Below are 23972 nucleotides of genomic sequence, written 5' to 3' on the forward strand. Positions count from 1 at the left end.
TGATCTGAACTTGATGTCTTAAACAAGTAAGAATACCTGCGTTGGTAACACCAGCTTCAGGTGGGATTTTGTTAGAGCCTGGGAGCTCGGGGCCAGCTCTGTTGCAGGGCTCGCCACATGGATGGCCAGGTGCTTCTGCAGGACACTCGCCCCAAGGCCTCCCAGGCGCCTGGCCGGGGGCCCACGCCTCTGCTGCAGCTCTCCCGTCTCCCTGCAGCCGGCCATCTGCCTGCCTCTGGGACGAGACCCTGCTGGGCCACCCGCGTGCATCTCAAATTTAGTGTAGGGCAGGCGTCCCCAGCTCCCGAGGACCACTGTGTGGCAGGTTAGGAAGTGGGCCATGAGCGAGCAAATCTTCGTCTGTGTTCACAGCCGCTCCCCTTCACCTGCACCCCGCCTGCGCTCTGCCTCCTGCAGATTCTCAGACAAGCGCAAGCCACCCCACCCCACCCGGTCTGCGGAAGACCGTCTTCCACCAGACTGGTCCCTAGTGCCGAAAAGGTCGGGGACCAGCACTGCAGGGCACCTGCCTGATGCTCAACTGGTTACTAACCGCCTTTATCGTTTGGCTTCAGAAATTCAATCCAAAGATCTTCAAGAAGAAGCAGAAGAACGGCAGCTCCACGAAGCCCAGCTGCCCGTACTGCTGCTGTGCCGTGGGCAGCAAGGACCGCTCACTGTCCGTCTGGGTGAGCCCGCCTGAGCTCGCCGCCGGGGGCGGGGGGCGGCAGGGAGAGGAGAGACCCCACTCTGCTGATGGGCAGCGGGCTCTGCCCTGCGCGGGGCCCGGCCAGGAGAGGCAGCGGCCCCTGGATCCAGGCGCAGGGAGCGCCGGCCTTCTTTTCCTTTAAGAGACCTTTTGTATCAACACGGAGCCCCCATGGGGCAACCACCTGCAGCGTGCAGATCGTCAGGCGTGTGGCTTCCATGTAGCCCGGGCTGCTCCTGCCCCTCGGAATGCCCAGGCACCTCGCCGCAGCATCTGCCATGTTCCTGGGGCTTCATACAAATGCAGTTGCCCAGGGTTTACTTGTCTGTACCCTGTCTAGCTCTCACTTGGCGTGCCATGGTGGAGGTTTGTGTGTGTTGCTGCGTTAAGACGAGTTCATCCCCCACGGTTGACTCCCTGTGGACAGTGCGTCTGGAGGTGATCCCCTGGCTGCATTCAGTTGTTGATGGCACAGCAGTCCCAGACCCTGTCCCAGGCCTGGACCTGGGGCTTTGGGGGCGGTCCAGGCGCCCCCAGCCCTGGGCTCCATCCCTGGTGCTCTGAGCAAAGCCTCAGTGCCGGACCTCAGGTCAACAGGTCCCCCGCTTCCGAGGGTCTGCAGGCAGGACTGTGGGCGGAGGCCCCGGCTGGGTCTCTCTGGAGAGAGGACCCGGGGAGGGCAAGGTTTCTATGGGCTCCAGGCTCAGAGTCCAGCTCCGTCCTCAGGACCGGGGTGGCCTCAGTGCCTCCTGCCCGCAAGGTGGGTTCCCGGGCCCTGCAGGCTGGGTGGGCCGGCCCCGTGTATGGGAGCCCGATCTACTGGACGTGTGGACCTGCGCTCGGCCGTGTAGGGGAGCCCGCTGGGGCATGAGCGTGTGGGTCAGGCGGCAAGCGCAGTCTCAGACACAGGCTTGCAGAGGATGTTTGTGACACCCGCTCTGCGTCACACTCTCCAGTAGGCAGCCCTGTTCCTGACTTTAAGAGAGTACGATGTTTGTCTCAAGACAGAAGAAAGGGGGTTAGTAGTGGCAACCCGGGGCCTGGTCTACGGCAGCGTGAGCCCATGAGGTGCACGGCACCGCCCCCACAGAGCCTGGATACGCGCAGGGAGCTGGTCCTCCCTGAGGCTGTACTGTCCCGGGACCTGCCTTGGCTGCCTCCTCCCCTGCGGCCCTGGCCCCAACCCTGCTCTAGAGGCCTTCCGGGACCCCCCGGCGTCGCTGGTTGTGTCATGTGTGTGTGCAGCCGTCTCCCCGGCCCGGCTGTGTGTGTCTGGCAGGCTGGGGGCCCACCGCTGGGGTCTTAGTGGTGGTGAGTGGAGTTGGAGATGCCCTGTGTGTCAGCGCAGCTGGACCAAGGCTCCTGGTCCGGTGGTGGCTCTGAGCCAAGTGGACGGGGAGGTCTCACTTGTTCATTTACCTTCCAGCTCACGTGCCTGAAACGGCCTTTGGTGGTCATCCACGAGCTGTTCGACAAATCTATCATGGACATCTCCTGGTAAGCTGGTCTCTCAGCTTGAGGGACGGTCTGGCGGGGGGAGGCACTGCTGGAGCCCGAGGCCTCTGGTGTGATCGGGGCTGAGTGGCTGGGCCCAGGGTCGCAGCCAGAGCAGACCTCCAGGTGAACGTATGCGGAGAACTGTAGGGCCTGGAGCCCTCTGGGGTGGGACTGTGCCCTCCCCCCGGGGCGTGGGGCCCACTTCCCAGGCCCTGCGCCCCCGGCTCCTGTGGCGGGAAACACGCGGGCTTGTGCCTGGCTACTGATGGCCATCTCTTCCAGGACTCTGAATGGGCTGGGCATCCTGGTATGCTCCATGGATGGCTCCGTGGCGTTTCTGGACTTCTCCCAGGACGAGCTGGGCGACCCCCTGAGCGAGGAGGAGAAGGTAGGAGCCGCGGGGCTCTGGGGCCCCTGCAGCCTGCACAGACTCACTGCTTCCTGAAGTGTCCCTGGGCTCAGCCTCTTACAGGCTGTCGCCCTCACAGATGAAGCTTTATTCATCCAGAGTCCGTCTCAGTCACGAGCGGGCCTGGGCGTCTTTCCTTGAGCCGACAGCCGCCCCAGCAGTGCTCCCGCCAGGCGTGCAGAGGGTTTGCCCGGCGCTCAGCTGCCCGTGTCCTGTGCTGACACGGCCCCGGGCCAGCCACGGGACAGGGAGGGTCCCCTCTCCCGGCACTTACATCTGCCAGGCCCAGGGCCGTGTGATCCACACCCCTCCAGGCAGGGCTGCTCCGTCTGGCTAGCCCGTGAGCAAGTCCCTTCTTGGTGAGCCTGAGGTCTGGGAGCAGAAGCGTGAGCTGCCTGGGGCTGGGCTGGGCCTTCTCCACGTGTGGCCTGCCCAAGACAGGGCGCCTGCACGTCCTTGGGGTTCTGTGTGAGCCGGCGCGGCCTTCCCTGCCTTGGCTCGGAACTTGCGTCCCTCGAGCAGGCCCACACCAGCTCTCCTCTCTAGGGGGCCGCTGCTGCTGGGAGCCCCTCAGAGGCCTCTGTGGGGACCCCACTACAACGTTGCCCATTGGGCGTCGGGATCTGCCTGGCTCAGGGCCCAGGCCGGCCTGGCACCCACGGTCCTGACCAGTGAGGGGTGAGTGAGTCCACCACCCTAGCTCTTTCCTCCCCTGGTCAGCATCTCCGGGTGACTTCCTGTCGCCCTCGAGAGCCGTGACCCACCTGGGTGCAGGCAGGGCCCCTGTGTTGGAGGAACGCTAAGGCTGAGCTCCGAATCCTGATCTGAGACTCCAGGGCCCAGGGAGGGGTTTGTGGCCCCAGGCCACCCTGCCTGGGGTCCTTCCTGCCGGGCAGGTCTCCCATTGGCCTCTGCTTTGGTCGTTAGCACACCCAGTGTGTCTTCTGCTTGTCCCACCAGCCACACCCACGTGCTGAGGCCACTGTCCCCACTCCCATGGGCTGGCTTGGGCCTGGGACTGCTGAGGTCTGGGAAGGTGGGCAGGCCCTGCTCCTGACGGTTAGGACGTGGTGGGAGCCGTGCAGGCAGGGAAGGGTTCCCCTAGCCCGCATGCCAGGCCTTCCCGAGGCTCCTCTGGCTGTGGGAGGAGGTTCTAGGGTTCGGGATCTGGTTCCCAGAAGCCTTTGGTCCTTGCCGTGGTTTAAGAGCCTCATCTTATAACCCGAGGGCCTCGATTTCAGTTCAGCGAGAGTTTCTTGCTATTCGTTCTGCATCAGACCTGTCATAGGGTCAGGCATTCACTCGCATCCCCAGGTGTAGACGCCCCGAAGGCTGTGAGCCCCGGGGAGGGTGCAGGGCCGCTCCTGACAGTTGTAGTCACCAGCAGCCAGACGGCGGGAGGGCTCGGGGACCCTGCCCAGGGCCCTGTCTCTCTGAGCGGGGAGCCGCTCACAGCTCGCCCACAGGTAGGCAGCATCACAGCCCTCACTCGGCCTTTCCCAGAGCCGCATCCACCAGTCCACTTACGGCAAGAGCCTGGCCATCATGACCGAGGCCCAGCTGTCCACCGCTGTCATCGAGAACCCCGAGATGCTGCAGTACCAGCGCAGACAGCAACAGCTGGACCACAAGGGCCCCGCGGCCAGAGACGCCGGACCCTTGGCCAGGGACGCGGGCTCTACCACCTCAGTCGCCGGCGTCGTCAACGGGGAGAGTCTGGAGGACATCAGGAAGGTGAGGGCCGGGCCCGGTGCCCCGAGGACACAGCCCGTCGCCTTTCCTGGGGGGTGGACACCGGGCAGTGGGCCTCAGGCCCTGCCCTCTGGAGACTGTCGGCTCTGCATCTTTCCCTGGGCGCCGTGCTGCCCTGGGGGTGCGGCTGAGGGGGTGGGAAGGGCACAGACAGAGCTGGGGCTCAAGCTGCCCGCAGGCCCTCGTGCAGGGCGCCCTGCCCCGGGTGGAGGACACATGGGGAGCGACTGGAGGCCTCGGTCACGAGCCTTCGGTGGGAAGTTTTTACAAACCATGGTTTAGAGAGGAGTTGAGGTCTCGCCCGGTAGGAGACTCCTCGTGGAGCCTGCGCTTGTGTGTGCGTGGCCGGCCCGGCACGTGTTCACCGCCTGGAGGCCCGGTCCGGTGGGAACTGGAGGTGGAGGCGAGGGGCTGCTGGAGCCGGTGCCCCTCAGGGTGGGAGGTCGAGCATGCGTCCTGAACCAGAGGCTTTGTCCAGTTGTGTCTGAAAGGCCATAGCGTGGGGAGCTGGGACTCGCTTCCTTACAGGCCTTGCCTGCTCACACGCGCTGATGCGTCTCCTTTTGTCTGTCTCTCCTTTGCCAGAACCTTTTAAAGAAGCAGGTTGAGACACGGACTGCAGATGGTCGGAGGAGAATCACGCCTCTCTGCATAGCACAGCTGGACACCGGGTACTCGCTCTCCCCGCGCCTTCTCTGCCTTCTCTGGGCGCTCTTCTTCTCTCCTTCCGCCAGGCAGCTCTGTCACAGCCCAGCCTTCACAGGCTTGTGGGCCCGCCTGCCCGAGTCTGGACCGGAGTGAGCTCAGCCCAGCTCCTCAGAGCCCCGCTCCCTGACGGCGCTACGGGTGGGCTCGTGGAGGCACCTCCGTGGCTCTGCCGTGTCCACGCAGCTGACCCTGCTTCCTTGAAGACGCCAGGGCGAGAAAAATCAGGCCGACTTTCTTCTGTCTCTTTACGCTTTCGTAGCATCCTCTTTCTTGGTAGGAGAGAAATGTGTACTTATTCCTGGAAACAGTAAGGCCCAAAGGACGGAAGTGCCACCCACAGTCCAGTCTCAGATTTGATCACTGTTGGCATCCTGCTGTCCATGTCTCCTGTTTGTCCCTGGTTCTTGGCCTTGAGTCCACTTTGATAACTGGCCCTCTGAAGCACTAGCTTGCGGAGGGCCCGGGTGCTGCCCGGTGCCCGTGGACGTGCGGTGTGGGTGGAGCGCTGTGCTGGTCCGTGGTCTGAGCTCTGCTCTGCCTGTTCCCTCAGGGCACTTCCCAGACCCGGGTGTGCAGGGCGCGGCCGAGACGGGCAGTGGACTCGGGGGGCATCAGCTGCTGTCGTGGCATATGTGGCCAGGCTGGCTTTTGTGTTGGTCGTTCTCCCCGTAGTGAGGCCCTGGAGGACGATAAGGCCCTGTGTGGAAGAACAGGCCGCAGGTCATGGTGACCCGCTCCCCTTAGCCCGTCCGCGCAGGCACCATGCGCAGCAGTGCTTTGCGCTCAGCCCGCCCTCCTCCCCGGGCTGTTCTGAATCTCCCCGAGGGCTGCAGAGACCCTCAGTCACGTGACGCCCTGACACCCTCCTGGGGTCAGGTGTGCAAGCACCAAGCCCCAGGTGGAGCCGGAACCAGCCTCCAGCCTCCTCGCCCAAAGTGGCTTCTCTTGAAGGAGCCTTTTCCCCTAACCTACTGGGCACCGCCCCCTGCCCACCTTTCTCAGGACCAGGTGAAACCCAGCGTGTGCGGTGCTTGCCCATGTCAGAGCCACCGGAGGGAGGGCTGTGTAGGTGGAAGACGCAGGGGGAGGCTTCTGTGAGTCCTTCCAGGCCCACCTGCTGCGGAGGCGGGTGCTGCCCAGGGGCACGTGTTTCTTGCACCCGACTTGATGCTTTTGATCTTAATGACTGTCTTCTCTTGATGCACATGTCAAAAGAAATAACGACGGACTAGGTAATTATCAGCTTAACTAATCAAGAAAAAAAGAGAAAGTGCAAATATTTAAAATGGAAAAACGTGGGAAACAATCACAGATAAAGAATAAACCAAAAGCATGATGGACACTTTTGTTGAACTTTGCAAATAAATTTGAAAATGGATTATTTTGAGGAAAACAAAAGTTAACAAAACTGAAGAAAATCTATACAGATGAAGTCTTACAGAAGAAATAGAGGACAGCTGTCAGAGAGGCACCGGAGTGAAACAGCTTCGTGGGAAAGTTCTAACAAGCTTTGCAAAGAACGAAGCATTATAGTATCAGGTTGGTACAAATGTAATTACAGTTTTGGATCCTGAATTTTAAATCGTTAATAACTAGGCTCAAACACATCTTTATCAATCGAAATAGGAACCATTACAGTCAACAATTACATTTTTGCCAACAAGAAATAAGTTTTATTCCTGTAGCATAAAAATCCCTACTTTGAGATTCAGCAAACTGGGAGAGCATTTTCTGCGCACTGCCGGCCACGGAAGCGCTTTCCCTGCGGAAGAGTCGTTGAGGCGCTTCAAGAAGTGCTGCTCTCTTGGTGAGAGGTCGGGCGAATGTGCGGGCGAGGCCGAACTTCATCACCTTGCCTGCCGACGCGCAGTCCGGCATTGTCACGGAGAAGAATCGGGCCTTTTCTGTGGACCAACGCCGTTTGCAGGCGTTTCAGTTTTCAGTGCATCTCATCACTTTGCTGAGCATACTTCTCGGCTGTAATGGTTTTGCTGAAATTCAGAAAGTTGTAGTGGATCAGACCAGCAGCAGATCATCCAACAGTGACCATGACCTTTTCTGGGTGCAAGTTTGGGTTTGGGAACTACTTCGGAGCTTCTTCTCGGTCCACCCACTGAACTGGTCCTCACCGGTTGCCGTATACAGTCCACTTTCCATCCCTTGTCACAGTCCAGTTGAGAAATGGTTCATTGCTGTTTTGTGGAATAAGCAAAGATGACACTTGGAAACGACGATTTTTTGATTTCCAGTCTGCTCATGAGGCGTCCAGTCATCGACCTTTTTCGCCTTTCCCGTTGGCTTCAAATGCTGAACAGCCGTAGGACGGTTACAGCTGAGTTCTCGGGCAGCTTCTCACGCGGTTCCAATGGGGTCAGCTTCAGGGACGCTCTCACTTGTCGTCAACTTCCGACGGCCACTTGAGTCCTCTTCAAGGCTCTCGTCTCCTTTGCAAAGCTTCTGCACTGTATGTTTGTTTGCAGGTCCTGGTCAAATGTGTTGTTGATGTTGTGAGTTGTCTCCACTGCTTTTACAACCCATTTTGAACTCAAATAAGGAAATCTCTCAAATTTGTTTGTGTCTAACATTGTTTCCATAGTCTAAAATAAACAAAAAGTGCACAGCAAATAATAAGTCATTAGCAAAAAGATAAAGTGAGAAATGCACATTAAAATGATATATAACATAATCACATTTTATTTAGAATAAATTCCAACATCAAATCACAAATTTCAACAGGGCAAAACCACGATTATTTTTGCACCAACCTAATACTATTGAAAATACCCCTAGTGCTTAGAAAAAGAAGGAAAACTTGCATTTTTTAATGAACAGTATTGAAATTTCACAATCAAAATGTGACAGATACACAATAAATTTCTGATCAATCTCATTTCCAAATGTCAATGTAAAATCCTAAATAAACTGTAACAAACTGAACGTTACAATGTGCTAAAATGCTAATACACTATAAATAAGTGAAATTTATTTCAGGAAAGTGAGATGATTCAGACGATTCGGGGAAACTTTCTCTTGCCTTTCAATAGATCAGAGTAAATTATTCGGTTGTCTCTGTAGATGCTTCAGAGGCATTTTTATTAAGCCCGATATCATTCTTATTTAAAACTTAAATAGGAATAGATAGGTATTTATTAAACTTGATAAACTTATTTCAAATGAAATTTGAAAACTGAACAAATGTCCACTCCTGTGACGACAGTTTAACCTTGTTGTAGCAATGCCAGCTCATACAGTTAGACAAGAGAAAAAAAAAATTAGGAGGTGGCAAGTGTGTTGTTAGTCAAGGGTGATGTGACCCACAAGAGAATCAACTGGAAAAGCTGCCACAGTCAGTAAAAGAAGACCAGGTGAGTGGGTATCACCAGCCGAGCGCCATCAAGTAGCACCCGTTACCTTTGGAAGGTGTAAAGAGAGAAGTTGTTTTCAGCAGTGCAGCACCTAGAATGTCACAAGTACAGGAGAGCTTTATGAAGACAAAGTTTTAAACTGGACTGCAAGACCTAAAAGAAGATCCACAAAGACGGCTCGAGATGCAGAGTGCTTACTGGGCGGGATGACTCGGTCTCGTAAAGACGGCAGGTCTCTCAGCCTGTGAACATGCTGCTGCTGCTAAGTTGCTTCAGTTGTGTCGGACTCTGTGCGACCCCATAGCCGGCAGCCCACCAGGCTCCGCCGTCCCTGGGATTCTCCAGGCACTTGCAAACACAGCATGAGCCAATGCAAATGACGGCAGGAGTTTTCAGCAGAAGATGGCTGACTCTGCAGTGATGTGGGAAAGTACACAGGAGCGGCTGCAGCACTCTGGAGAAGAGCAGTCAGCAGAGACCAGCCCCACTAGACATGGAGACTTAGAAGCTGTAATTACAGTGGTGACGCGCTTACACAGAACAGTGGGACACAATGAAACTCGGCGATGCTCGCAAACGTTAGAGAATTTTACAGCATGTTTTGCATCTGTGATGAATCATAATCTATTTCAGTAAAAGTCAGGGCGTGATACTCCCTAGAAACAATTAGTACAAGACTATATGCAGTGGAGGAGAGATGTCTCTTCAGCAGGTGGTGCTGGGAAGGCTGGACAGCGCATGTAAATCAGTGAAGCCAGAGTGCTTCTCACGCTGAGCACGTAAATTAATTCAGAACGGCTCAAAGACTTTAACAAAAGACACACAACCATTAAACTCCTACAAAAGAACATAGGACGGCATTCTCTGACACATGCTATCCCAGCATTTTCTTAAGGCAACAGAAATAGCAACAAAAATAAACAAATGGCTCCTTTTTCCGATTATCGCGGTGTGAGGAACCTTGAGCAGCAAAGTCTCCCATGACACCCTCTATGAGGCGCTGTGGGCGGTCCTGCCCGGGAACCCGCCGGCAGTGTTGGGAGATGGTGGGGCTTCAGATCAGCCTGAAACTGTGCCCTCGGAAGGGCAGACGCTTCTCCGGCACCATCAGGCTCAAGTCCCCTCCCTGCCCCAAGCTCTCCGTGTGTGTCCTGGGGGACCAGCAGCATTGTGATGCGGCCAAGGCTATGGGCACCCCACGTGGACATCGAGGTGCTGAAGAAACTCAACAAGAATAAGAAGGAGGCCAAGAAATAGGAGGGCTTTTGGGGCCTTCCTTTGTGGCTCAGCTGGTAAAGAATCTACCTGTAATGCGGGGGACCTGGATTTGATTTCTGGGTTGAGAAGATCCCCTGGAGAAGGGAAAGGCTACCCACTCTAGTATTCTGGCCTGGAGAATTCCATGGACTGGATAGTCCTTGGAGTCGCAAAGAGTCGGGCATGACTGAGCGACTTTCACGTTCAGTGTTCAACATTTGGCTTCAGAGTCTCTGATCAGGCAGAGCCCGTGAGTCCTGGGCCCAGGCCTGAACAAGGCTGGCCAGTTCCCTTCCTTGCTGACCCACAGTGAGAACACGGTGGCCAGAGTCGATGAGGTGGAGTCCACGATCGAGTCCAGATGAAGAAGGCACTGTCAGCTGCGTGAAGATGACAGATGTTGAGCTTGTGTACATCCACTCGGCTGTCAACCTCCTGGTGTCATTGCTCAAGAAAAATTGACAGAATGTCAGGGCCTTGTACATTAAGAGCACCATGGGCAAGCCCCAGTGTCTATACTAAGGCCCAGCTTAATAATCCATACTCAACCATCAGAAAAAATAAGTGACATCTAATCAAACTTACAAGCTTTTGCACAGCAAAGGAAACTATACAAAATGAAAAGACGGCCTGTGGACTGGGAGGGAATACATGCAGACACGCAGCCAACAAGGGCTTAATCTCCACAGTATACAGACGGCTCATACAACTCAGTGTTTAAAACAAATCCAAACATGGGCAGAAGACCTAAGGAGACATTTCTCCAAAAAAAGACACAGATGGCCAACAGACACATGAAAAGATGCTCAACATCACTAACTGTTAGAGAAATGCAAATCTAAACCACAGTGAGTTATCACCTCACACTGGTCCGAATGGCCATCATTAAAAAGTGTACAAGTAACAAACGCTGGAGAAGGTGTGGAGAAAAGGGAACCCTCCTACACCGTTGGTGGGAAGGTGAATTGGTGCAGCCACTATGAAAAACAGTGAGGAGGTTCCTCAAAAAACTAAAATAGAACTACCATGTGACCCAGCAAGCTCACTCCACGCACATACCTAGAGAAAGCTGTTGTTCAAAAAGATAATGCATCCCAGCGTTCACTGCAGCACTGTTTACAATAGCCAACCTGTGGAAAGAAACTAAACATCCATCAGCAGATGAATGGATGAAGATGTAGTGTATTTCTACAACGGAATACTACTCAGCCATATGAAAGGAGTGAAATAATGCCATTTACAGCAACATGGGTCTACCTGGAGATTATCACGGTACGTGAAGTGAGTCACAGAAAAGACAAATGCCAGATGATATCACTCATGTGGAATCTAAAATATGACACAAATGAACATATCTACAAAAGAGGAACAAATTGCAGGCATAGAGAACAGAGGTGTGGTTGCCAAGTATAGAAGGGTTAGGGGAGGGGTATAGTGGGGGTTTGTGGGTTAGCAGATGCAACTGTGTATATGGGATGGGTACACGACAAGGTTTGGCGTGCGTAGGAGGCTATACTCAATACCCTGTGATAAAGCGTAACGGAAAAGAATGTATATACGTGCATAACTGAGTCACTTTCCTGTGCAGCAGAAATAAACACAACAGGGGTACTCTTTCTGCCCCCTTCTGATGCCTATGTCAGAAGCTTTCTCTATCCCTTTTATACTTTAATAAACTCTATTGCACAAAAAAAAAAAAAAAGAAATAAACACAACAGTGCAAATCAACTATACTTCAGTAAGGTAAATTTTTTTAAAAATTTGGAGCCCTATCTCACTACTTAGAATTTTGGACAGCTCAGAAGTTTTTCAGAGAATAACATTCTGAACATTTCAGTTATTTTTTTTTTAATAACCTCAGAAGTAAAAAAATCTTTCCTACAAATTACACAAAAGTTAGACCACACAGATAACAACATGTGTTTGCAGGAAAACTACATGGTAAGTAGTCAAAACAGTATCCTGGGAAAAATATTTCCTGTCCATATAGGAAGTTTAAAAATATGTTAAGTAGGTCTTAATAATACAGACCACTAATCAGATAGAACAAGGTCTTAATGTGGGTCAAGACTTGCTGTTAAATGTCTTAGCATGATCGAACTCTGAGCACTTATTACAATAGTAATGTTAAAATTATGGATGCAGTTGGCTGGCTGGCTGCAAGGTTTACATTTGTGTGGGCAGAGACCACGCCATCTTCCTCTCTGCTGTATTCCCAGCATTGGGCAGTGTTGCTGCTCGATACATTTTGAAGGGATGAAAAAAAAAATAGAAAAATGGATGACAGAAGTGAACAAACAGTTCGCAGAAAAAGTCAGATGTTTCTAGATGAAACATTTTCAACCCTGCATCAAAATAATTGTAAATTAAACCCTAATGCTGGGAAGGATTGAAGGCAGGAGGAGACGAGATGGCAGGATGAGATGGTTGGACGGCATCACCGACTCAGTGGACATGAGTCTGAGCAAACTCAGGACAGTGAAGGACAGGGAAGCCCGGCGTGCTGCAGTCCGTGGGGTTGTGAAGAGTCGGACAGCACTGAGCGGCCCAGCAACAGCAAGCTGTAGTAAGATACGCTTTCATCCCTCAGACAGAGGGGAAGACATTGATGAAACCGGTGGGGAGTGTGTGGAGAAATGCGCAGCCATACACAGCTGTGAGGTGGACGTCAGAGCAGGACCCCGAGGACGGTTTACCCAGAGCCGTCTGTGGACGTCCCGCTTGCTCCTGCGGTCCCTCCTAGGAACGTGTCCCCTGGGGCGCGTGAAGCCAGGGTGAGGCGACAGTGAGGACGGCGGGCGTCTCCATGTCCACGTGCTGTCCTCATCACGCGCTCGGGGCGTGCGTGAGTCCAGACGGCGGCCCCGTGGGGCGGGTGGGGGAGGCACCCCAGGCCCTCAGCAGAGCCCTGCGGTGTGTTAACAGCAACGCCAGGAAACCGTCGGCCGTTCCTCGGAAGAGGCTGGTTGAGTGACTCATGGCCCGTCCAGGCCGCCCGTAGCGGCAGGGAGGCCCCTGTGCGCTGCGTTTCCCCAGCCCCAAGACATGCTTGCCCGGCTAACCACTCAGGTCAGGGTGCATCTTAAAATCAGAGGCATCTGACAGTTAACAGTTGGTTGCAGTTTTTGTTTATTAGTGGCACATCACGTCCTGGTTCGTCTTAGCTCCGGCTGAGTGTCATGTGCGGGGTGGTTTTTCGTTCTTGTCTACTCCTCTGTCACTTGCCCTGAAAGTGCCTCGCCTCTGGACCAGAAACTGGGGCGTCGAGGATGTGTAAGCACTTGGCGCAGCGGCCGCGGTCTGGGCTGACTCTCCCCTTCTCGGCCACAGGGACTTCTCCACGGCCTTCTTCAACAGCATCCCGCTCTCGGGCTCCCTGGCGGGTACCATGCTCAGCTCCCACAGCGGCCCGCCGCTGCTGCCGCTGGACCCCGGCACGCCAGTCCCCTTCAGCACCTCGAAGCCTTCCTCCGAGCCAGCAGCCGGCACCCGGCCTGCCGGCGACGCCGCCAGTAAGGATGGGTGAGTCTGTTGGGCCGTGGGCGGGTCCCAGGGACACCAGGCGGCCTCAGGTGAAGAGGGAACGGGCTTGGTTTCAGATGGGGGCCTGCTCAGAAGAGGAGTCGGTGCTCAGGGTTCCAAGGGCTCCGTGTCACCAGCCGCAGAGCCAGCACTGCTTCAGCTGGTCTGCTCGTGTGCCCCGGCCCCAACTCCCCCCACACTCAGAATATGTTTGCTGGAGGAGCCCACGGCCCACCGCCTGGATAGCACGCTAGCTCTGGGAAAGGAGCAGAGGGCTGTGACTGAGGAGCTGGCCCCATGAGGGCCTTGCCAGGCAGGTCTCCGGAAGTCTCTCTTTAAGGCTGAGCCAGGCCACAGGGTCACAGCCACAAGAGCAGAGCCCCAAACCCCTGAGGAGTGGACGGGGGGCGTGGGACGAAAGGCTGGCTTCCTGGTGCGGACACAGGCCAGGACTCCCCCCGGGAGGTGCCTGGGCTCAGCTGCTGCCCTGGCCTGTGCCCGACAGTCACGGTGACCCTGGGCCCTGCGTTACCACAGCCTCTGCCGCGGTTGCGGCCAGGAGGCCTGCACCAGGGGAGGAGGGAGCACGGGGTGGATCTGCCAGGCCACTCAGGAAGCCGGGCATCAGGGAGAAGGGGTCTGGGGAAGGGCGGGGTGCTGGGCCCGCACGAGGCCCTGGGAGAGCTGCAGGTTGGGCCCGGGTAAGCCCAGAGGAGGCCCCGCGGCCCCGGACCAGCGTGTGGGACGTGCCCGGACCTGGGGTGGCGAGGGGTACGTGACCGTCCCCCAGAGGCAAGCAGGGCCGCCCAGGTGCAGCGCTTGGCCAGGGAAGGAGGCAGGAGAGGACGGTGGCTTCGGGACCCCGTGCGCTTCCGGTTAGACCTGTGGTCAGAGCGGGCCGGGGTGGAGACGGCCTCGAGGCGAGGAAGGGCCTGTGGAGCCGCAGTCTGGCCTTGTGCCCCCAGCAGCTCTCGGACCGTGCAGAGGGCGTGGCAGGCACTTGCTCACAGCCTCGCAAATGCCAGGTGCCGGAAGGGCTGCCTTCCAGAAGGTAATGTGAGGGGATGTTGAAGTCAGGGAAATGGTTTATGGAAGTTTGATGTTTGTGCCCGGCTCCTTGGGCTCCACGGCACACAGAGCCCAGACTCGCGGCCCTGGCCATTGTGCTCACGCGGCCTTCCCTGCACCCACCCCAGCGTGAACACGGCCACTGCTCCCACACCGTCCCCCTCCGTCCTGACAACCCCGTCCAAGATCGAACCTATGAAGGCATTTGACTCCCGGTTCACGGAGCGCTCCAAAGCCACGCCGGGGACTCCTGCCTTGGCCAGCGTGACCCCGACAGCCGTGGAAAGGTAGGTGGGGGCTGCGTGGGCCCCAGAGATGGGGGCAGGTGGGTTCCAGTCTCTAATGCCGGCTCCCTGCTCACACCAGCCGGGAGGTTGGGAGCCGAGGCAGAATGAGGGACTGGAGGCCTCTGAGTCCCCGCAGCCTGTCCTCACCTCCCTAAGGACAGGCAGCAGCCCCACGGGCGCCAGCACCCTCCTGAGCCGGCCGGCTGAGCAATCCAGCCTCTGCGGCTGGCCTGGAGCTTCTCTGCCCCCAGGGAGGCCTCACAGCGAGCCCTCTGCGGCACACAGCTCACTGCCCGGTCCAGCGAGTCGAGGGCTGGGCAAGTCCAAGCGGGGCTGGGCCACCTGCCTGGGCACAGACCAGGAGCGCCAGTCCCTTCCTGGACCTGCGTCCCCATCAGCACATCAGGGACGGGGGCCCGAGCAGGTCCTTGCATATTTCCCGGAGCCCCCCGGCCGCCGGTGCCCAGAGCGGGGAGCAACTGTGACGAGACCCGCTCTTGCTGTGGACGGGGTCGTGGAGCTAAAGCCACCTGTGCTGCCCTGGGGCTTCACCCAGTGTGGAGCCCGCGTGTCTGGGCAGGGTTCACCCTCGGGGAACGGCGTGGGGCATTGTCGTGCAGGCCCGCGTGGCCTGTGACCTTGGTGTGCGGTCAGCAGTGTGGAGGATCTGAAGCCTCCTGCTGCCGAACGCTTTGGAAAGCTGATGAGATGAGACACGTGTCCCTAAACAGGAAGTGAGGAGCGCCAAGGTGCCCCCCAGCCCCGGACGCGAGAGGGAGACCTGGGCCCCGAGGCCACTAACCCAGCTCCCTCGGGAGCTGTCAGCCCCGTCCCTTAAGGCCTTTCAGACACTTACAGCCCCAGCAAGTCCCGTGGGGTGAGGCGCCACGTCCACCATCCTCACCCTTTCCCTTGACGGTGGCGGAGAATACGTAAGAGTCCACAACCCAAAAACACGAGAGGAAGTGCCAGTGAGCGCGCATGCCCACAGGCCAGCGTCCAGACCGCTCCCGGCGGGTCCCCTCCTGAGCAGCCCGCCCCGGGGGCTTCCCTCCTCCCAGAACAGCCCCGGGCTTCTTGGCGTGCTGTTTCCAAGAGGTGTCATCGGGACCACATGGCACAGCCTTTTCACGTGGGCTTCTCCCAATATGTTTAAGGTTCCTCCGCACATTTTCGTGATTTGATAGCTTCCTTCTTTCTTTTTTTTAATGCTCGTATTTAACTTGCGTAGTTTTGGTTGCACTGGGCCTTCGCTGCTCTGGCTGCGGCCGGCAGGGCTCCCTGTGTTGAAGTGGCCTCTCCGGTCGCAAAGCACACGCTAGGCGTGCGGGCTTAGTTGCCCCATGGCTCGCGGGGTCCTCCTGGGGCAGGGGTTGAACCGTGCCCCTGCGTTCCCAGCTGTACTCCCAGCCACTGGACCACCAGGGAAGCCCTCTCCTAACTTGTTCCGATTGTCAGCTTCTGGGGGTGAGTAGGCATCCGATGGGCTGCCCTGAAGCGAGCAATCCTGGGGAAACGCCGCGGGTGTGTGTCACGCAGGCTGAAGGAGCAGAGCCTGGTGAAGGAGCCGCGGCCCCGCGACGTCCTGGAGAGCAGCAGCGACAGCGACGAGAAGGCGCCGGCGGCCAAGCCCCCCTCGCTGTCCAAGCGGAAGCTGGAGCTGGAGGCGGAGACCGTGGAGAAGAAGAAGAAGGGGCGGCCGCGCAAGGACGCGCGGCTCCTGCCTATGTCCCTGTCCGTGCAGGTGAGGCTGCCGGTGCACACCAGGGAGAGGGGAGGCCTGGGCCGCCCCGCCCCCCGGAGCCCTCCAGCCCCCCGTCAGCCGCCTCGTGCCCGCAGCGGCGTGCCTCTCTGTGGTGCGCGCCTGCCCTGCGGTCCTCAGGGAGAATCCGGGGGAGCAGGCCCAGCCTCCCTCAGGGACCCAGCCTCGCCTGGCGCTGCCCCTCCGGCGCTGGTGCGGGGCTCAGGGACCCAGCCTCGCCTGGCGCTGCCCCTCGGGCTCAGGGACATCTCTGCTCTTGCAGTCCCCCGCTGCCCTGAGCGCCGAGAAGGATGCCGTGTGTGTGTCTGTCCCAGCCCCCACACTGAGGCTGCCGATGCCGGGCCCCCAGCGAGCCTTCACCCTCCAGGTGAGCCCCCCGGGCCGTGCACCCTGAGCTGTCACAGACTTGGCTGCTTCCACGTGGCCCGTCACCTTCGGGGCGAGCTGTGGCTGATCTGAGCAGCCACCCGGTCTTACAGAGCGGCTAGCCTCTTTGGGGACCCCTCGCCACCCCCAGTGGCTTGCCTTCTGAAGCCTGCTGCCCCCGCTGGGCGCCCAGCTCCTTAAGACCCGCTCCACGCGTCCCTTCTCCCAGAAGCCGCCTCTGTCTTGGCTCTGGACCTTGGGCTCGGTGTCCGGGGTACCGACCCACCGCTGGCCCATCCACGTCCCGGCACCCGGCGCACGCGGCCAGCAGGGTGTGTGAGGTGCATTTGCAGCACGTGTCTGGGGCTCGTACTCCTCAGCGCCCAGAGGCCCTGGCCGCTCAGCCCAGCACCGGCTCCCAGCTTCACACACCGTCCACTCCCCCTGAGGCCCCTGTGCCAGTGGGGCATGCTGCCCTGCCCGGGCTGGCCCTCATCGTCTCTGGGCGGAGCCCCTGGTTCTTTCCACACGTGGCTGGTCCCCCACCCCGGGCCTTCCCTGCAGCACCAGGGGGGACTCGACTTGGTTTCTGGGGGCCTGGCCAGCCCTCCACCTGGCTCCACTGCTGTGGCCTCCCGAGTGCTGGCGCTCCTGTCTGCCCGCGTGGAGCCGATGCCAGCCCGCACCATCTCCCCGTGCTCACCTGCGGGGACAGCGGGCTCTGGTGAGCACGCCGGGCACCTCAGGCCTCCCAGACCTTCCTCCAGGAGCCGGCCGGCCTCCATGCCTGCCACACCCACGGCCATTGAAGACCTCCAGTCGGGAGACCCGTGTCCCCGCGCTCTGCCCTCGAGCCAGGGTCCTTCCGTGCTCTGCGCTCTTGGCCGGTTCCCTGTGGCCTCTGCGTCCTTTCTGCTGAGCTGGGGTGGCGGGATCTGGAGGCTTCACTCGTCAGCTATGATCCAGCGTCTACACTCCACAGGCGGAGGACCGGCGGTCACCCGCTCCCAGCACCTGTCCCCGTGACCATCCCTCCTGACCCCCACGCGGTGGCTGGCAGCTCCGTCCGCCCCAGGGCCCACGTCTGAGGCCCGCTCCACCCAAGACGTCTGTTGTCTTGCCTCCCCAGGTGAGCTCCGACCCCTCCATGTACATTGAGGTGGAGAACGAGGTGACGGCCGGCGGGGGCCTGAAGCTGAGCCGCCTAAAGTGCAGCCGTGAGGGGAAGGAGTGGGAGACGGTGCTCCCCGGCCGCATCCTCACGGCCGCTGGCAGCGGGTAAGGGCAGGGCCTTGCCCCACTGCACGCAGGGCGCCCCTGGCCACGCCGGGCCCGCTGCGTCCCTGGGGCACCCCGAAGGTGGCGCTGTCACCCACGCGCTTCAGGAGGGAAACCCCACCCCGGGGTTTGTGGCCAGGCTTCTGAAGTCCCTGCGTCTAGGCTGCACTGCCTGCCTCTGACCGTTGCTGGCTGCCTCTCTGGACCCGAGCTTTCGTCCAGGGAAGTCAGTGTAGCTTTCTGGCCGTCCTCCCAGTCCCCAGGCCGGCCCTTTCCAGATCCCGCCCTGGGGGGGGGCTCTGCTTGGCGATCGGCCCCAGTGCTTTCCCGCGGGCTCCAGGGCCGCTGGAGGGGCCCCGCACACGCCTCCCCGGGGGGGAGGGCCCGGTCGGGGCCGTGCGCAGTCCCTCACGAGCACGCTCGATCTGTCAGGCCAGGCCCTCTACGCCGAGCTCGCCCATGCGATGCCCTCACAGGTGCTGCGGCCCCCTGCCCTCGCTGGACTGCCCCCGGCTCTGGTCCGAGGCCGGCTGGGCCAGGGTGTCAGCACGGCCTCCCGGTGACCACAGGCTGCAGAAAGTAGCCGAGCAGCCAGCCAGGCCCCGGCCTGGTGCGCAGACCTGCCGCCCGCTGCCGGGCCCCGCAGCCGCTCAGAGGGGGGGACGCGATGGTGCCCACGCCCGTGCTGAGGCCTGAGCCCGCCATGCGTGCCCCCCGGTCCCCGGCCTGTCGGGGCAGGGCCCTCCGGGGCCGTGGGGGTGCTCGCTGTCAGGGCACTGGTCCTGACGCCTGCTCTCAGGGCAGCCCGTGTTGAGCCAGGACAGCCCGGGTGGGGAGGGGAGCCGGCCCCAGGCAGGGCCCTGACGCCTGCCCCCGCCCCCAGGGACGTGGTGTGCGTTGCCTGTGAAAAGCGGATGCTGTCCGTGTTCTCCGCCTGCGGCCGCCGCCTCCTACCCCCTGTCCTGCTGCCGTCGCCGATCTCCACCCTGCACTGCACCGGCCCCTACGTCATGGCGCTCACCGCCGCCGCCACGCTCTCCGTCTGGGACGTGCACAGGCAGGTGGTGGTGGTGAAGGAGGAGTCGCTCCACTCCATCCTGGCAGGTGTGCGCGGGGCCCTCGGCGGGGTCGGGGCGGCCCAGGTCAGGGCTGGGGTGACGGGCCTGCCGGCCGAGGCGAAGAGCAGGCTCTGGGCCCCGCTGCTGAGGGGTCTGGTGCCCGCTGACCGGGACACGCGGGAACCTTCTCCGTGTCTCCCCAGGAAGCGACATGACGGTGTCTCAGATCTTGCTCACGCAGCACGGGATCCCCGTGATGAACCTGTCGGACGGCAAGGCCTACTGCTTCAGCCCGTCGCTGTCCACGTGGTGAGCTCGCCACCCCCGGACCTGCTTAGGGGCCTGTGCTCCCGCTGTCCACTCTCTGGCGTCCTGTCTGGGGGGCACTTGACTGTTCCTGGGCTTGTCCATGGGCATTTCCAGCCTGGCCTCTGGCCAGGGCCCGCATCAGGACACCCCTGTGGGCGTGCAGGGCACCGGGACCACACCATCCCTGCTGGGCCTTCGGTTTCCCTGAGCCCCGCCTGCCCCTCTGTCCCCAGGAACCTAGTCTCTGACAAGCAGGACTCGCTGGCACAGTGCGCGGACTTCAGGAGCAGCCTACCGCCCCAGGACGCCATGCTGTGCTCGGGACCCTTAGCCATAGTCCAGGGCCGCGCCTCCACGTAGGTGCCGGACACGGGGCGAGGGTGGCTGTGTGCGTGCGGTCCCTGCCAGGCCCCCCCTGGACTGCCGTCTACCTCGCGGGCAGGCCCTGTCACTGGAGAGGCGGGCAGCGGGCCAGGTGGGCCCAGTGGGCAGTGCTGAGTAGAGCCTGGGGCCGGCCGGCCGAGAGCCTGCTGACCGCACCCTGCCCGCAGCTCGGGGCGGCAGGCAGCCCGGCTCTTCTCCGTGCCTCACGTGGTGCAGCAGGAGACCACCCTGGCCTACCTGGAGAGCCAGGTCGCCGCGGCGCTCACCCTGCGCTCCAGCCATGAGTACCGCCACTGGCTGCTCCTGTACGCACGGTACCTCGTGAATGAAGGTGAGCCCCGGCCCCAGGCCCCGCCCCTGCCAGACCCTCCCGAGGGCCCGCCACCGGGTCAGCCCCGCCATGAGCTGGAGGGCTGGGGCAGAGTGCAGGTGGAGGTCACGCCTGGAAGCCCCCCGCCCCCCGCCCCTCGGAGCCTCCTAGGTCTGCAGCTGTCCTCCTCCTTTGAGCCCCTCCCGCCCAGCAGGGCTGGCCCTCAGCCCAGCTCTCCAGGCCCCATCCGTGTCCCTGACCTGGCATGCCTGCCCTTTTTCCAGCAGAGCCCTTGCCCCCCCCCCACAGCCCCCACGGCCCACAGCTGGGGTCTGTCCCGGCCCAGCCCACGCCAGGACGCGCCTGTGCCCAGGGAGAGGGCACGTCGGGGCCGGAGCCGAGACGCGAGGCCCTAGGAGGCGACATGCTGGTCCCTGGGGCTCTCACGCTTACGCTGACTTGCTGTGGTCTCGGCCTTCTGGTCTTTCTGTGACGTGTTCCTGTCTCTGTATTTTCTGTAACTAGGGTTTGAATACCGACTCCGGGAAATATGCAAGGACCTGCTGGGGCCGGTTCACACGTCCACTGGGAGCCAGTGGGAGTCCACAGTGGTGGTAGGTGCAGCTCTCCTACCCCTGCAGGAACGGGGGGCTGAGGACTCGGCCAGGGGGCTGTGAGAGCTTCCTGGTGCCCTTCTCCAGCACGCTGTCACGGGGCATGGCCTCAGAGTGAGGGCACGGTGCCCACTCGTCCTCACAGCACAGCCAAGGGGGCCTCCACTCTGTCTGTCAGCAGTGAGGCGCCGTCTGGTCTGGCAGAGCGGAGGGGAGGCCCGGGGGGTCTGCTGGTGGGGGTGGCAGTGCGCCAGCTGGGCCCGGGAGGCCACCGTGGCTGGCACGCCATCAGCAGGGGGGTGTGGCCCGAGGGCGGAAAGTGGATCCTGCAGAGGCTGCCCTGCACAGCTTGTGGGCTCTGAGTTCCCTGACCAGGGATCGAACCCGAGTCCCTGCAGGGGAGGTGCAGAGGCCCCCCCACTGGACCACCAGGAAAGTCCCAGCACTCTTCTGAACTGACGCCTTTTTTAAAAAAATATTTCTCCCGTCTTTTCGTCTGGATGTTGGGCAGGGTGGGGGTGAGTTGCCTTCTTGCTGAGTTTCTCGGTGAGAATTGGCCGTTCCCGTGGAACTGGTCCCCAGGAGGGCGGGCAACTGGAGGTTGCTGCCCGCGATGGTGTGGGGTCCACGGGCCCCAGGAGGCTTCCTGGGACGACGTCATCTCACGTGTTTAAGAGCCATTTGTATTTCCTGTTGGAATACTTCGGTGTCATTTGTTTTTCTTATTGGTTTGCAACAACTCTTTATATATTGGGAAGTTGGTGGTAGGTGTTCCCAGTGCACCTCAGGGGACCCCAGGCTTCTTGCCATCAGAGGTCGAAGCTCCACACGTACGGGGTCGGAGGGGGGGAGGCAGACGGTAAGCAGAGGGTGGGCTCGGAGCAGCTGCCCTCTGGGGCCTGAGCTGTCCTGCCGGGCCCTCTAGGGAAGCCTCATCCATCGAGGTCTCCGTCTCAGGCCCTGCGTCCCTGACCGGATGAGCGGCCGTGAGCCACGTCTGGGCTGCTACGCAAGGCGGGCGGGGGCGTGTGCTGGCGCCTTTGTACCCTCTCAGGGATGGTTCTGTCACAAAGTCTGCAATATTTGATAATTGTAAAATACTGCTTTCATTCTTTACCAGCATATCTCTGTCCATCTGTAACTTTCAGCCTTTCTGCGTATGTGTCTGTGTATTTCCTGCCAGCACTGGTGTGGCCGGCTTTTGTTTGATCTGACAAGCTGTTTTTTCATCACCTAGTAGTGCAAGCCCCTTAGGTCTGTTGTCCCCTCGTGTGAGCGTTAGCGTTGAAGACCAGCATCGGCTTTAGCAAGAGATATGCCTTGTAACGTCATCTGGATTTACCTCTTTTCACTCTGAGTATTTCCTCCAAAACATTTTCAGGGTAGATCTTCCCTGGGGTAACCCTTCTGAGGTGTTGCAAGCCTGAATAAAACATTTCTTATGATAATCTCTTATGTGAATAATTGTTTAGCTGGATTAAAAAGTAGGCAACATTTTTTCCAGTGTATTAAAAATACCAAGGACTTCCCTGGGAGTCCAGTGGTTAGGACTCCATGCAGGCCCAGGTTTAATCCCTGGTCAGGAGCCAAGATACTGCAAACTGTGGTTAAAAAAAACAAAAAACACTTTATCATGAATCTTGGCATGTCCTCCTTTATAGGTAATATGTTCTTAATCTTGGGAAATTTTCAGAATTTTTCTGCCTTTTGTCTGAAAATTCTGTCTTATTCCAACACGTCTGCTTAACAACTTTTCCACATTACCTGTCAGCCCCCAGCGGGGCCTTTCAGCCTTTAACTGTGTGAAATGTGCCCATGTCTCTTCTGTAACTGTCTGTGTCTCCTGCGGAACCCATTACCTGGACGTTGGGCTCTCTGCTGTCATCCACAGGCCTCTGTGGCAGCGGGCCGCCCCGCTCCCTGCTCGGGGGTGGCTGCTCCCCCGCGGCCCTCGCCCAACTCGGCCTCAGCTGCATCCGGGCCCGGAGCCCCTCCTCCCGTGGGGCACGCTGTGCTGGCTCCTTTCCTCGTCCGGGCTCCATGCTTGTAATGCCCGGGCCTCCTCTTGCCATGGTCAGCACTGCCCGCGGGGGTTTTCCCCTCTCAGCAGCCGTGCTCCTCAGGGGTCTGTGGATGGAGACCCTGCCTGGCAGTGCACGTCACATGAGGGCCTGGGCAGACCTGGTGCCCGTGCACCAGGGGTGGAAGGGGTGTAGGAAGCGCTGAAGGGAGAGACCCCAGAACGTGAGGCCAAGGCCCCTCCTCTGCCCTGGGCTTGACCTCGGGAGAGCCCCCCTCCAGGAGGGCCCTCTGTTCCCATCCCACCCTGGAAGGTCAGGCTCCTCTGGCCACTGACTAGTGCAGAGACCAGTGGTGCCCGTGCCAGCGGCCACAGGGGGCCCAGACGAGCGGAACCTGCCTGGGGTCCCCCGCCCCCGCGCTGTGTCCCCGCACCTGGCGCTCTGCGTTCAGCCGTCCCACCTCCCGGCGAGATGGCTCTCGTCCAGGGAGCTCCGCCAGGGCCCTCAGCCGCCTCCCCTGTGCCCACAGGGTCTGCGCAAGCGGGACCTGCTGAAGGAGCTGCTGCCGGTCATCGGGCAGAACCTCCGCTTCCAGCGCCTGTTCACCGAGTGCCAGGAGCAGCTGGACCTCCTGCGGGACAAGTAGCCTGCCTGCCCGCCCCCGCCCCAAGGGCCCCCCTCCGCAAGGCCCACCGCTGCCCTCACTGAGCCCCGGGGACGCCGAGACGGTGGGAGGCAGGCCGTCCCGCACAGCCCGCGTCCCGGGCTGCTGCTCCCTCAGAGGGGGCGGCTCTGCCCGCAGTGTGGCCCGCCCTCCAGGGCCCAGAGCGGAGCTGGGCTCTGCCTGCTGCCCCAGGGCCAGCGCGGCCCCAGGCGGAACCGGGCCGCCACCGTGGGTGGTGCCCGGCTGCTTCAGCTACTATGAATGAGCCATTGTGAGGAGGGAGCCCTGGGATGCACGCGGATTATGTGGTCAGTAGACTGGCCTGAGACCTATGTAAAAGGAAAGCCTATTCCAGCACATGGACTATTTTTGTACTAGAATTTGCTAACTTGTAAAATGGTCAATAATCAATGTCCTATAAGTCACTTGGACATTGGTCACTTGTAGGAAATTTAAACTCTAATTATGACAGCTACATTGAAAAATAATTGTACTGAAATTAACTTGTCTATCTTCATTTGGTTTTAATTTTTAAATGTTTGTAAAAAGAGACTGTTTTTTGGGGGATGGGGCAGAGGGTGGGCAATTTCTTTTGTAAGTGTAAAATAAATGGACACGCATTGGATACCAAA

The 23972-nt window shown here is 59.4% G+C and overlaps 1 protein-coding gene and 1 pseudogene across 9 annotated transcripts in view; both read left to right on the top strand.

Moving 5' to 3' along the window:
* The window catches only part of HIRA (histone cell cycle regulator), a 48610-nt gene extending 24638 nt beyond the window's left edge, over positions 1–23972 (top strand). For all 9 annotated transcript variants that reach the window (XM_081541801.1, XM_081541794.1, XM_081541793.1 and 6 more), the window contains 16 exons: positions 576–689; positions 2136–2206; positions 2489–2594; positions 4119–4349; positions 4953–5038; positions 13028–13219; positions 14416–14574; positions 16114–16318; positions 16599–16703; positions 17832–17980; positions 18864–19084; positions 19242–19347; positions 19581–19703; positions 19899–20062; positions 20567–20655; positions 23206–23972. In XM_081541801.1, coding sequence (XP_081397927.1) covers positions 576–689; positions 2136–2206; positions 2489–2594; positions 4119–4349; positions 4953–5038; positions 13028–13219; positions 14416–14574; positions 16114–16318; positions 16599–16703; positions 17832–17980; positions 18864–19084; positions 19242–19347; positions 19581–19703; positions 19899–20062; positions 20567–20655; positions 23206–23322 — 2238 coding nt within the window. In that variant the 3' untranslated portion in view covers positions 23323–23972. The remainder of the gene's footprint in view (positions 1–575; positions 690–2135; positions 2207–2488; positions 2595–4118; positions 4350–4952; positions 5039–13027; positions 13220–14415; positions 14575–16113; positions 16319–16598; positions 16704–17831; positions 17981–18863; positions 19085–19241; positions 19348–19580; positions 19704–19898; positions 20063–20566; positions 20656–23205) is intronic.
* On the top strand, positions 7290–10315 carry LOC145525606 (large ribosomal subunit protein uL1-like; annotated as a pseudogene).

This window comes from Giraffa tippelskirchi, chromosome 11 (assembly GCF_054371585.1).
Source record: "Giraffa tippelskirchi isolate mGirTip1 chromosome 11, T2T-mGirTip1v1.2.pri, whole genome shotgun sequence".
Taxonomy (NCBI): Eukaryota; Metazoa; Chordata; class Mammalia; order Artiodactyla; family Giraffidae; genus Giraffa; species Giraffa tippelskirchi.